At 38.1% G+C, this 15,048-nt stretch overlaps 1 protein-coding gene across 1 annotated transcript in view; it reads left to right on the forward strand.

Annotated features, from left to right (window-relative positions):
- Positions 1–7,138: 7,138 nt before the first annotated feature.
- LOC111609424 (NLR family CARD domain-containing protein 3-like) overlaps positions 7,139–15,048 on the forward strand; it is a 50,198-nt gene continuing 42,288 nt past the window's right edge. The window contains exon 1 of the mRNA XM_023337878.1: positions 7,139–7,253. Coding sequence (XP_023193646.1) covers positions 7,156–7,253 — 98 coding nt within the window. The 5' untranslated portion in view covers positions 7,139–7,155. The remainder of the gene's footprint in view (positions 7,254–15,048) is intronic.

The following is a 15,048-nucleotide window of genomic DNA, read 5'->3' on the forward strand; positions in this document are numbered from 1 at the left end:
TCATCACAATAATTCTTTGTTGGACCATCGCTACGCGGTACTGAGGAGGAAACTTTAAAAAAGTTTTAATGTAACTTTCTCTATGTCCTAACATGAGATAATCTGAGAGAACAAATGGAGTTCCTCTGCCTCCTCCCTGTGTTCTGCTGAATTACTCTACTGGGTCAGAAACAAGCCATCAGAACCAGAACAATTAGCCATGAGCCTGCAAGTATTGGACATGTTTTTGTCTAAATGAGGTGATTTTATGGCTCCATTTTGCCAGATCACATAGTAGCATTTCTACCTAAAGCCAAACATTAACAGCCAATCCATGTGATCGGTATCTGTGATCGGCAGTGATTGGACCTCATGGTGATCAGAACCGGCAGGAAAAACCCTGATGGGAGCGTCTCTACCCAGGAGTAATATGATGGTTTAGAAGTTCATTGAAATCTTTTCCGTTTTGAAAGAAGCTCACATTTGGGGAACTTGTGAATGATTACATTATTTATCATACTTGGTTCTGCTTAAAATAATTAAATTCAACTGAATTATTCTATTGTCATTATTGTTCTTACATTTGGGAGATTGAACATTTCTGTTTTTATTAAGTTTTTAAAATAAAACTTTAAAAAGCTCAGAAAATAAAATCAATCTACTGAACTTTCTGATTTTATGAGGATCTGTTTGAAATGTTTGTTACAAAGTTGATTACTGCATTAATTTTTATGTGAATTAAATTGGTGTTTAATTTGTGTTTTTTGTAATGTACTGTTACTGGATGAAATACTATTTTTATTTTTTAAAGGATTTTGACCCGTTTATTGGCCGACATTTATTCTATAAATCATTTGGTGACCAATTTAAAAGTAAATGTATTGAACTAAAAATGGAATATCTAATTTCTGGAGCAGAAATATTAATCACTAATACAGTTTCCTCAAGTGACTGGAGTTTATTTATTTTTAACACAGTTTGATGAAATGGTGAAGAAAAATATAAGACAATTATAAATGGAACTGGTTCATTTTTGGGTAAAAACTGTCATAATTGTCAGAAAAATGCAAAAAAAATTAAAAACTTTGTTTTTAAACACCTTAAATAATATTACACTTATAAAAAATGTTTAATAAATCATGGAAAATACTTTATTTTAAGATAAATCACGGTCGCACCACATGACATTTTTTAAGCCCACAGCCGAATCATATTGATAAAAAACCTCTGAAAACGTCTCATTTTAATTTTTAACTATAATTTCTGTGTGCACAACATTTCAAATGTTCTAATAATTGCAATGGATATACATATTTTTAAATGTTTAATTTCCCCTGATGGAAATCCTGATACGTCAACGACCCTGAAACAGACGTTCCTCCAAAATCTCAGTGATTTCCTTTTCTTTCAGTCTTGCATCCACATCAGCAGAAAGAGGTTTTGAAAGCACTGAAATATCATCAGTAGCAATAATTTCAGCATTTAAAAGCTCAAATCTGACTTCATCTAGTTGAGTATCAAGTCCTTGAATGGGAGGTTTTAGACTCCTGGGTAGTTTGAGCAGTGAATGTAACAAACAGCCATTGATAGAAAAAGCTGCTGTTCCTGTAAATGAAGTCAACATGACAGTTTGATTTGATATGTCAGCCTCCTCTCCATCAGTAGAAGAGGCTACTGATGGATCTGATGATCCAGAGCAGTGCTTGCTTCAGAGTCAATACATTTAATCAGGTGGGATTTTCCACTTCCTGCTCCACCGTTGACATAGAAGTAAAATGGATGAGGGTTCAAAGCACAGAAACACTGAATACACCAGTCTCTTACTGCATAGAACACACAGGCCTGGTTCTGGTTCTGGTTCTGTTCAATTGTGCGTAACACAGCTGGATCAATTGAAGGCTGTTCCCTGATGACTCTGACTTCTGTTCCAGCGTCAGACTGATGACTGTAGTCGGGGGCAATATCCTGTTCTTTGTCCTCATCAGAATATCTCTCAGATTCTCATCACACTGTAATCTTACAGCTTCAGATTCAGGAGCAAGAATCCACCATTCATCAATCACATTGTCTCTGTTTTGTTCTCCTTCTTCCACTGCACTCTGAATCTCCTCACAAAAGTTTCTCATATTTGTCTGTCTGTCTTAATGCTTTTCACAGACTCAATGTCCTCAGAACAAGGAAGTTGTATGCAGCCAGAATAGTAGAAGAACTGATAGGTTTGGGACCATCATAATGTTGAAATAATAATAGTGCTGACTGAATACCAAAATGAATTAGCGGCATTTTAATGCTGGCTGAAAAAAAGAGCCAAACAGGCAGACAAGAAGGTGAAATCAGTGACAAACAGGTTCTCCACAGCAGAGAGATGGATTACGGCACTCATCCTCCTCCTCTTCCTCCTCCTCCTCCTCCTCCTCCTCCTCCTCTTCCTCCTCCTCCTCCTCGCCGCGCCCCATCCTCATCCTCCACCACCTCAACTGAGTTCTGATGGGTCGGTTCAGATGGTCTCTGAAGATCAGACACCAGAACAGAGGCGGATCAGAACCAAAGCCAGCAGCTCTGCTGAAGCTCAGGAGAACTCTGAGTCCAGATGTGGACCCTGGTCTCCTCCAGAACCTCCTCTGTTCTGCTGTGGAGGAACTGTGTGGCTTCAGTTCTGCAGCAGGACCTTCTCAGCTGCAGCAGAAGAAGAAAGGACTTCCTGTGTTCAGGTTGGATAGAAACCTGGATATTTTTCTAGCTTGTGGCTCTGCTTCCAGCGTAGATGTTCTCCAGGGTTCTGATCTGGATCTAGTGGACTGTAGAGCTCATCAGGTTTCCTCTCATCCACTTTGAGATCTTCAGCCTCCTTTAGATTCAACCTGAAGCTTCTTCTGACGGAGCTGCAGCTAATATTTAGCATGATGTTTATTATTCTAGCCTCAGTGTTCTGTTCTTCATGTGACTCCACTGAATCCAACTCTGATGTCGTCCACTTCAGAAGTGATGAAGATCCATTTTTCTTTCTCTTCCTGCTCATTTCTTTCCAAAGCTCCATTTTTTCCAGGAGGATCTTCAATGTTCTCCAGCTCTCTTTAGATGATGAAGGAACTCAGACTGACTCCACCCGGCTGGTGCTCCAGGTGAGCAGAAACAAACACACCCTAAAGTCGTCTCTGCAGACCAGCTTTAGATTTGGATCAACTGAACTTCAAGCTTCAGTAACGTCTCAGTTAAAGTTTATTTTCCAGATATGAGATCAGAACGTTCTGCCATCAAGCGGGCGCTGTACCGGTCCGTCGTGGTGAAGAGAGAGCTGAACCAAAATGCAAAGCTCTTGATTTACCGGTCGATCTACGTTCCCACCCTCATCTATGGTCATGAGCTTTGGGTCATGACCAAAAGAACGAGATCACGGATACAAGCGGCCGAAATGGGTTTTCTCTGTAGGGTGGCTGGGCTCTCCCTTAGAGATAGGGTGAGAAGCTCAGTCATCCGGTAGGGACTCAGAGTAGAGCCGCTGCTCCTTCACATCGAGAGGAGCCAGTTGAGGCTCGGGCATCTGGTCAGGATGCCTCCTGGACGCCTCCCTAGTGAGGTGTTCTGGGCACGTCCCACCGGGAGGAGGCCCCGGGGAAGACCCAGGACATGCGGAGGGACTATGTCTCTCAGCTGGATTGGGATTCTCCTGCAGGAGCTGGAACAAGTGGCTGGGGAGAGGGACGTCTGGACCTCCCTTCTGAAGCTGCTACCCCAGATAAGCGGAAGAAGATGGATGGATGGAAGTTCTGGTTTCCATCATGTCCCAGTTTTTAGTTCTGCTTTTTCTGCTTCTGTTTCTCCACTATCCACCTAACAGAGACAAGATCATTAAATGCTAACGTAAACAACAACATAGATTTCACATATTAAAACTTTCACTATGTCGAAACATGAGAAATAATTTATGATAATTTATAAACAAATAAGTAAATAATAATCAATCTCCTCTCCCTACTTCTGACTCTAGCGCCACCTACTGGCTGTTCACTGGACATGACAGCTGAGGAGAAAAGACGAAACCAAGGAAATAAATGTTAAAACAGCAACCGGTTCATCCAGTCTGAATGGTTAAGTTATAACACAGGGACATTTTGTTCCAGTCTATGTGGGAATTTTTCAGCCATAATTTTCAGTTTGTCTTTCCTCTCAAAACGTGTAATGTTTGTACTCAAAACTTCTGCTCTATTTCAAATATTCACTGTTTTTTCTCAAACCTTTTTTCTTACGCTCACAACTTTTCTCTCCTTGGATCAAATCTCTCCTTGCAAAACTCTCTGCCTGCCTGCGAATCATTTTCTGCTCGAGTTTGAAACAGAATATTTGCAATGGGTTTAGATTTCAGATGTTAGTTAAACTTTAAAGAGTCACAGTATTTTATCAAAAGAATGGATGTTGATTTTTATCAGCTTTATGGTTTTTCTAACATCTGTCTATCTAGACAGATACATAACCACACAGACACACCCACTAGAATTAATTGGTATTTAGTGTCTGTCAGGTTTGACACCTATTAAAGACAAATTGAACAAACACAGAAAAGACAAGAGAGTTAGATTCTTTTGTACTCGCGAGGAGAACGGACAGAGATGTGTTTACAGTTACAAATCTCCAACCGCTCTGAAACACATTTGTCCGCTCCTCTCTTTTTATTACTTTCAGAGTCCCTATCACAGAGAGCACTGCAACTCTAAAGGGTGGGGACAAAGCATTTTAGTTGCAGTGCTAATGACAATCACGAACTAAACACATGTTATCTTGCATTAGAACACAGAGTAAAAACAGAACAGGTCGTATATCTTCAAGGCGACGATTCGTCAGCTATCTAACCGTTCAAAGGAAGAAGAAGTTCCTGCTGAGCGATAAACCCCGTGAGCACGGTTATCACTCTTCTCTTCAGGGAGGCCCTCTTGTGAAGACGGAGATAAAGTAGATCAAAACATACAGAAACAGTCTTTATGTTTAGGGAAAAGAAAACAATCAAGGAACATCAAATATGAAACACTATTGTTATAAAGGAAACAACAAATATATGATAATATATACATTTCACCTAACAGTGTCAAAGGCATGAAAGTAACTAAAGTATAGATTTAAATCTGAACAGCAGCTTATCTGATGACCTTTGACCTGCTGTGGAAGCAGAAAGGATGGACTTAGTTTTTCTCTTAATGCTTCAGCACTTTGGTTCTGATTCATTTCAATAAATTATGATTCAATGTAATGTTTACTGCTGTTGCATTGAGCTCATTTCAAGAGCTGCTGAGGAACAGATGATCTTTTATTCACATCCTGATGATTGAAATATTAGAACTGGTTCTGGTTCTGATCACTTTATATCATCACTGACATATTTGGATCATTTAAAAACAACTTAATCTGGGTTTAATAATCAGACATCATGCAGGTTATATTTTCACCCACTAGGGAAGATAAATTTCCCACCATTGAAGAGTTTAGTTGGTACCAAATTAAAACAGGTTCTGGTTCCGTAGAGCTGAACCGAACCTGGATCAACAAAATAACAGCAGCAGAGTGCTTGTGTTCAAACTGGGAGTCATGAAGGGTTCATGTCTTCACAGGTCAGCAGGTAAACATTCCTCTGACTTCCAGTCAGTACCAGTTAAACCAGTTTGGCTTCATTTCTCCTCTAAAAACTTTCAGTTTAAACTCACCTGTTCATTTGTGGTACCAGTCTGGTCCTACTGCGGTTCTGTTGGGTCTCCGTTTGTTGTTCAGAAATTCTTCTTCAACTGTTTGGATCATTTGAACAAACTGTAAGTTTTCTTTGTTTTCTACTTGAACTTTGTCTTCAGGAACTTTCCTGTTAGTTTCTTATTTTTTATCTGATGTTTAGAGAACAGAAATCTACTGACTTGAACTCAAAGTTTCATCTCTGCTGTTTGAAGGTTAATCTAAGTGATTATTAGATTACTGATAAACTGGAATCCAACAAATTGATGAAGAGTTGATGTTCTTCTCTGAACAAACTGCTTTATGTTTTTATTTCCTGGAGTCAAATTCTGGTTTTCACCATTAAAGTTAAACACAACAATTTCAAAGTAAAATAATATTCTTAAAATGTATATAATTCAGTCAGATTATTAAATAGTTAATCTTTAATGGTGCTGGTAGTTCAATAAATGTGAACTAAAATACTTCCTGTTGTTCAGGTTGAATCAGTGAATGTAAATGTTGCTCCATGTCTCCATCTAGTGGACTGATGTCAATGTCAATGTCAAATTTATTTATATAGCACTTTAAAAACAGGCATAAAACTGCACCAAAGTGCTGCACAAGAATGACAATAACGCAAATTGATAAAAACAGAGTATCAAAACACTACTTAAAATAAAATCCAAAGAATAAAAATGAGAAGCGATTTAAAATGATCCAGGCTGTGGGCAGATCTAATCTGGAAAGGCAGATTGTTCCATAGATTAGGAACAAAAACAGAAAAAGCCCGATCTCCTTTCCTCTTAAGTCGGGTCCGAGGAACTGTCAGTAATAGCTGATTGTTTGATCGTAGGGTTCTGGACATAGACTGAAATTTTAAAAGGTCCCGAAGATAAGGGGGAGCTAATCCATTTAAAATTTTATAAGTTAATAAAAGAATCTTAAAATCTATTCAATAAAAGACAGCAAGCCAGTGTAAAGAGGCCGGTATAGACCTTATACGGTCACGCTTCCTGTAATTTATTCATGCCTCTATATAAAGAATTGCAATAATCCAAATGAGATGTAATGAAGGCATGGATAATTCCTCCAAAGTCCTTAAAACAAAAATAAAATTAAATTTTTTCCAAAATCTGCAGGTGATAAAAATGTTATTTTACAACAGAGCTGATGTACTTCGACTGATAGTAGAAGTGCAGCAGCTGATGGCAGCTTCCTCTGCCTCTCTGCTGTCTGACTGCATTCACCTGACACTGATATGAAGCAGAGAAGAAGAGCCAATCAGAGGAGGAGCAGCTGATCTTTTTCCAGCTCTAATGATGTAAAGGATGATCAGAGTTGATGTGCAGATGAATGATGTGTGTTTCCTCTGCAGGTGAAGGTAGAAAGTGTGTGTGAGCTGATGTGAATTCAGCAGCATGGATCAGTGTGAGGACAGAGAGGAGGGAGTCTCTCCCTCTAAAACCACTCTGTGTGGGGAAGATGAGAGCCAGAGCAAAGGTCAGAGGTGAGGTCACCATCTCTAACTGTCCACAGCCCTTTTCACACAGCGTTCACTATATCAGGCCAGAACAGACGTGGTGAGAAGTCACTTAAACTACCTCTTTTAAATACAAGATCTCTCTGTGCTAAAGCTCTATTAATTAATGATTTCATCACTGAGCATAATATCGATGTTATGTTTCTGACAGAAACATGGTTGAATGATAATAATGAATTGATCGTACTAATTGAATCTGCGCCTCCTAACTACAATTTCTTCAGTGAGAATAGAAAACACAAAAAAGGAGGAGGCGTGGCTTCAATATTTAAGAATACCATAAATTGTAGTAAAATCTCTTTGGGTCACTTCACCTCTTTTGAGTATCTTGGAATTGAGGTTAAAGGCCGCAAACGAACTTTGACTGTAACTCTATACAAAACTCCAACTTTTGTTGAAAATTTCTTTACTGACTTGAATGAACTTCTATCTCTTATATGTATTGATTATGATTGTTTAATAATTGTTGGTGATTTCAACACTCATGTTGACAACCCCCAAGACAGAGGGGCAAAAAAGCTCGCTAATATTTTAGAGACTTTTGGTCTAACACAACATGTCAAACAAGCAACACACACTCAAGGACACACACTGGACCTGGTTATCAGTAAGGGTGTGAATATTTCCAATGTCTCTGTAACTGATGTCGCCTGTCGCATCACTTCCTGTTATCTTTGAAAGTTCTTTATCTTTTAACCCACTTGGACAAACAGCTAATGTTCTTTCACAGAAAGACAGGTTCTTAGCTTAAATAATTTCTGAATACCAGAAGAATGACTTTTGCTCAATGCTTTATGGATTATTTCCAGTTTTTTTAATATAAACAATGTCTTTAAATTTTAATTTATTACTTTGTATAAAGAGTTTATCCATTGGTTCACGGTATCCCACCTTATTAATAAGCCTTATAGCTTTTTTTTGCTACTAATATATCAATGGTTGTTTTACTTGCATTTCCCCAGATTTCTGAGCAATAAGACAAATAAGGCATAACCAAAGCAGAATATATAATATGCAAGCCTTTAACATTTATTAAATCTTTTAGTTTGACCAATATTCCGATAGTTTTTGCAACTTTATTTCTAATATATTCTATGTGAGGCTTCCAACTGCTGCAAGTTTATTGTCTATAATCATCCCTAAAAATTTTGTCTCATAAACTCTTTCAATTTCAACTCCATGTATGCATAACTTTACATTATTATAGATCCGATTACCAGAGAAAACCATGAATTTAGTTTTTCCTTCATTTAACAACAAATTATTGTAGTCAAACCATGTTTTCAACTCAGCTAACTCTTTTTCTACCGTTTTTATTATGTCATCCATATTTTTTCCAGAAAAAAAAGAAATTTGTATTGTCTGCAAACATTGTAAACTTTACAATACTGGATACTGCAAAAATATCATTTAAATAAAGTATAAATAATTTAGGTCCTAGGACTGAGCCTTGAGGAAGACCACATTTAACTTTGTCTGTTTGTGACTTTGTGTTGTTAATTTGTACATATTGTAATCTATTACTCAAATAACTCTTTAACCACTGATATGTAATCCCCGTAGGCCATACAGTTCACATTTGCCTAATAGTCATGCATGGTCAATAGTATCAAATGCCTTACATAGGTTAATAAACATTCCTACGGTATTAAGCTTCTGGTCAACTGCTGCAGCAATGTGCTCCACAAACTCCATTACAGCTAAAGTTGTGGAGCAGTTGTTCCTGAAGCCGTACTGGTGCTCGTTCTGTATATTATATTTATTAAGAAAGGAGTCCAGCCTTTTTATGAATAATTTTCCCAAAACTTTTTGAAAATTGTGATAGCAATGATATCGGCCTGTAATTTGTTAATATTTACTTGTCACCACTTTTAAGGACTGGAAAAACATTTGCTATCTTAATTTTATCAGGAAAGGTTCCAGTTAAGAATGATCTGTTACAAATATAGGTGAGAGGTTTAATAATACTATAAATTACCTCTTTCACCATAACCATGTCAATATCATTACAGTCTTTGGATTTGTTATCTTTTTATTTTTTAACTACGTCTATTACCTCACTTTCACCCACTATTCCCAGAAACATTGTATTAATATTATTAAATTTATAATTATGTTTTCCACCTGTAACCTTTGGCAATTTATTTACTATATTAGGACCGATATTGACAAAGTACTTATTAAAAACCTCAACAGTATCCTCTTTTTTCTACTATAGTGTTGTGTTTATTACATATTTGGAAATCTCTATCTTTATTGTTTCTAATAATACTATTAATTATATTTGAAGTACCCTTAATATTATTCCAGTGTTTTTGCAGCAACCTATCATAATAATCCTACTTTTGCCTTCTCAGGACTGATGTTAATTTATTTTTATATATTTTTCTTCTTTTTTCTGAGTTGGGCACTTAATGAAATCCTTATATAACTTGTTTTCCTTTTTACATGCCTTCTCCAAACTCTTTGTCATCCAGGGAGACAATCTATTTTTGGATGTTTGCTTATATTCTTTAAGGGGACAATAATGATTGTAAATTCTTAGAAATATTTCCAAAAATGTATTATATGACTCATTAACATCATCAACAATAACATTTTGCCAATTATAATTGATTAATTCTACTTTCATTTCTTCCACAACTTCAGGTGTTTTTACTCTATGTCATGAATTGGTGTTGTTGGTGGTGAGGCAGACGCTTGAGACCCAGGTAGAAATGAAAATGGTGAGAATAGGCAAACAGAAATCCAAAAGTCCAAAACCCCGGCAGCACTGCTGAGCGGAAACAAGGGCTCAACACAGGTAGCAACGGAGCAAACGAATGGACAAACACAACTGACTGAGGACATTAGACGAGGACCCGACGAGGAACAAAGACACAGGTGGGGTTAAATACACAGAGGGTAATCAAGGAAACAAGACAACTCTGGGAAACAATCAAGGGGAGACAGTACAACACGGAGACTCAGAGACACAGAAACTCGAAATAAATACACAGAAAAACACAGAACATGACACTCTGAGTTAGTAATTTGCTGTGTCATATTTAAGTTAAACTGATTACTAATGTCCAACATAGTGAACACTGGCAAATTATCAGTTATATCAGTGACCAACAATCCACTTTTTGTTTTCACATTGAACTTATTTATAAAAATATTATCAATCAATGACGCACAGTCTTTAGTTATTCGTGTAGGTCTTAGAATTAATGGATAAATACCTAAACCAAACATTGTATTTATAAATTCTGTCGTTTTAGTATGCGCATTATATTTCAACAAATAAACGTAAATTTTGCATTGTTCCTTTCATACATCTCTAATATTTTCTTACTGAACTCATCTATAGATGACCCAGGAGTTCGATAAACACAACTAATTAACATATGCCCAGGTCTATTACCCTCAATTTTGACAGATAAACATTGCATCAAATTATCAATTGAAAATGTCATTTTAGCAATAACTGTACATCTCAATCCAGACCTAACAAACAGTGCAACTCCACCTCCCTTTTTGTTTAACTTGTTCTGACTAAACATTTGATATCCATCCAGACCATCCAATGCTGTGCCCAAACAAAACAAATACAGGAAAAATTACCCAATTTCAACTACTTGATTATAAAACCCTACAGGAAATTATAAGTCAACTAAGCTCCAGTTCCTGCTGTCTGGATGTCCTAGATCTATAACTCTAGAACATTTCTTTAAGAAAGACCTGCCTGTTATTGCTACTGATCTGATCCAAATAATAAACTCATCGCTCTCATCAGGCGTTTTCCCCCAGGCTTTGAAAACAGCAGTAATCAAACCACTAATAAAAAAGAACAATCTGGACAAATCACTAATGCAGAATTACAGGCCGACCTCTGACCTCTGACCTCCCATTCATCAGCAAAGTTATTGAAAAAGCTGTTTAAACAATTAACTAGCTTCCTAACTATAACCAACCGCTTTGACTCCTTCCAGTCTGGTTTTCGTGCTCACCACAGCACAGAGACCGCCCTCATAAAAGTGTTCAATGACATCCATATAAATACGGACTGTGGCAGAACCACAGTGCTGGTTCTGTTGGACCTCAGTGCAGCTTTTGACACTGTTGACCATGACATATTACTGAATCGACTGGAGAGTTGGGTCGGACTCTCCGGTCCAGTGCTTAACTGGTTTGAATCCTACATAAAGAACAGGGATTTCTTTGTTTCAACTGGAAACTTCTCATCAAAGAGGTCAAAGGTCACATGTGGGGTACCCCAAGGTTCAATCCTAGGACCCCTTTTATTCAATATTTATATGCTCCCACTAGCTCAGGTTATAACAGGAAATAATATTAGCTACCATAACTATGCAGATGACACACAGCTCTACATTACGATGTCACCAGGTGACCTTTGACCCCATCCAATCACTGAACAGATAAATGTGTGGATGTGCCAAAACTTTCTCCAGCTGAACAGAAACAAAACTGAAGTTATTATAATATTATATAATATTATACAGTATATTATTCATATTATATTAATAATTTTAATTTAATTTAAATTTAATTGGTTTATTTGGTAGGGACAGACATACAGCGACATAGACACACTGAACAAAACAGCAGTCCCATGTTTACGTCATAGCGCTATAGCAACAGCTAATTCGCAGCACGTGTCCCTAGATGGGCTTTTTTTTAAAAAAAAAAAAAACCTCTATAAGTTAAAGTAATAATCGAACAAACAGTGAAACATGAAACATCAAAAGTGGGTACAGTTCTGTTTTTGACATAACCAGAGTTTTGTTTGTTTCTTGAACGTACTAAAACTGGTTACAGACTTTAAATCAACAGGAAGTGAGTTCCAAACTGCAGATCCTCTCCTGGACAGAGCACTTTGAGCAAAAGTGGTTCTTCGAAAGGGAACCTTACAATTTCCATTTGAAGCTGATCTAGTAGATCTGCTGTTGCCCTGCAGTCTATTTATACAATCACTTAATGATTTAGGTGCATATCCATTTAAACACTTAAAAATCAATTTTAAAAGATTAAGTCCAAAATGCCGAATTTAGCCAAAATGTGACAATGATGGAATCTGATTGGCTTTTGATATAAAACTTTCAATGCCCGATTATAGAGACTTGCTAATGGTTTGAGTCTAGTTTGGCTAGTTTGAGACCAGACAGTAGCTCCATAGGAAAAATGTGAGGATCATTGAGTTAAAAAACATCTCTGCACAATGAAAAGTTAAACAATTTCTAATCATTTTAAAACAGTTTATATTTGATCTAACAGTTTTGCTGATTTTGTCAACATGGCTCCTAAAATTTAACTGAGCATCCAGAATTATTCCTAAATATTTTTCTTGTGATACTTGCTCAATAGGGTCTCCATTGATCTGAATATTCAAGGACTGTAATGATGTTTTCTTGATTGAAAAGCAAATGCACTTTGTTTTCTTTGTATTGAGAGTTAAACAAGAATCATTCAGCCATGATGATAATCTCTGCAAGCTATTCTTTAGTTTTTCAATGACTACAGTACTGTTCTTGTCTGATGTATAAACAATAGTGTCATCAGCAAACATTTGCAAGTTAACTTCAGGACAAATTTCAGGAAGACTGTTAACATACAAACTAAAAGGGACCGGACCTAAGATATTTCCTTGTGGAATCCCTGTTACTATTTTACAGAAGACAGATTTACTATTATTGATGACATCACATTGTTCACGATCTTTCAAATATGACTGAAACCAAGACAATGATCGTTCTGAGAAATTAAATGATGAAAGCCTTGAGATCAGTAAGTTGTGGTTCACCGTATCAAAAGCCTTTTTCAAGTCCAGGAAAACTGCACCAGTGATTTGTCCCCTATCAAATGATTGTTTAACATTTTCAAGCAGCAGACTTATAGCAGTCTCTGTAGGATGATTACGTCTGAAGCCAAACTGAAGAGGATGCAGAAGATTATTACTTTCTAAATACAATAGTAGTTGTTCTAGAATAATTTTCTCCAGCACTTTTGACATGACCAGAACAAGACTTATTGGCCTGTAGTTACTGATTTCATGGGGACTTCCTGATTTAAAAATCGGTTTCACCAAAGCTTTTTTCCATGCATTGGGAAATTGCCCTGAACAAACTAATACTGTATTATGCATCTGAAAACCAGCGATCAGGCCCGAAACCTGGGAGTAGTGATGGACTCTGACCTGAACCTCCAGAGCCACATAAAGACAGTTACAAAGTCGGCCTTCTATCACCTGAAGAACATTTCCAGGATTAAAGGACTAATGTCTCAGCCAGATCTAGAGAAACTCATTCATGCCTTCATCTTCAGTCGTATTGATTATTGCAACAGCGTCTTCACAGGTCTGTCCAACAAATTAATCAAACAGCTGCAGCTGATCCAGAATGCTGCTGCTGGCGTTCTCACTAAAACCAGGAAGATAGAGCACATAACACCAGTTTTAAAGTCCCTCCACTGGCTCCCTGTAGCTCAAAGAATAGACTTTAAAATACTGTTGTTAGTTTATAAATCACTGAATGGCTTAGCACCACAATACATTAAAGATCTGCCTGCTGTTAGGGGCGTGCTGTGGTGGCGCAGGTGGTTAGCACGCTCCACATTTGGAGGCCTTAGTCCTCGACCCGGATGTCGTGGGTTGGACTCCTGGTCTCGACGACCTTTGCCACATGTCTTTCCACACACCTGGGAAACAATCAAGGGGAAGATATGGAGGAATTGAAAGGTGCCTAAACTCATAGAGTATATTAATAAAGGTTAAATAAGACTCAGAACTCCATCTGCTCATAGTCAAAACGAGAAGAGATTTTAATGCACATCTGCGGAACTAAACATCAAATACACATCGTTACAGTAGTCCCAAAATCTCTTGCCTTCTACTTCTGGTATCAGTTTTTTATAGGGTCCGAGCTCTACTGGTGTGTATTGGAAAGCCTCGACCAATGGTGTTGCTTTCCTCCATTTACGTAGTTCATTTGGCTCCGTCTTACACTGGATGTGTATTGGAAGTTCTTTGGAAATATTCAGACCCATTGACCTCCAACATCTGCTCCATTTTAAAGGTGCAAAACAAGCCAGTTATTATTCTAATCTATCCAACCAGTTCTTTCCCAGATATTCTTCCGGTCTCTCTTCGGCTTCGCACGCAAGGGGAAGCTGGGAGCTAGGTCAAATTGACCTTCTATGGCGCCAGATTTCCTCAGTGAAAAAACAACTCCATAAAGAGTATTTCCGCCTTACATAATCCCAATCCATTTGACACAATACATTTCTTTTAGGTTAAAACATACCTTAGTGCGAAACCACCAAACTACATAATTTTTAACTATTAATATATTTATATTCCTCTACAAAGACAGGACAACATGAAGCCTCAGGGACAGAGAAAACTCTAAATACACAGAAAAACACAGATCCCGACAGTACCCCCCCTCAAGGGCGGCTACCAGACGCCCCAAAAAAATTGTCCAAGAAAAAAAAAAAAAAACGACCCAACGGAGTGGGCGGAAGCACAGGAGGCGGAACCCACAGGGAAGGTCCGGCGGGCGACCACAGCGCTGGAGGCAGGAACCACGGAGGTGGTCCGGCGGCCGTCCGAGGCGCTGGAGGCGGTGATGAAGAGTCTCGGGAGGAGCACTAAGAGGCGGGGTCTCGGGAGGAGGGACGGAACTAGGGAGCTCTGAGGGAATACTGGGAAGCTCTGGTAGGGCTGAGAACCCACTAACCGGGGCCGCCTGTCGGCCTGGAGCAGTCTCTGGAGCGCAGGCTGGAGGCTCTGGAAAGCCGGCAGATGCTGCGGCTGGAGCAGCGATGGAAGGCGGAAG

This window comes from Xiphophorus maculatus, chromosome 8 (assembly GCF_002775205.1).
Source record: "Xiphophorus maculatus strain JP 163 A chromosome 8, X_maculatus-5.0-male, whole genome shotgun sequence".
NCBI classification, from domain to species: domain Eukaryota; kingdom Metazoa; phylum Chordata; class Actinopteri; order Cyprinodontiformes; family Poeciliidae; genus Xiphophorus; species Xiphophorus maculatus.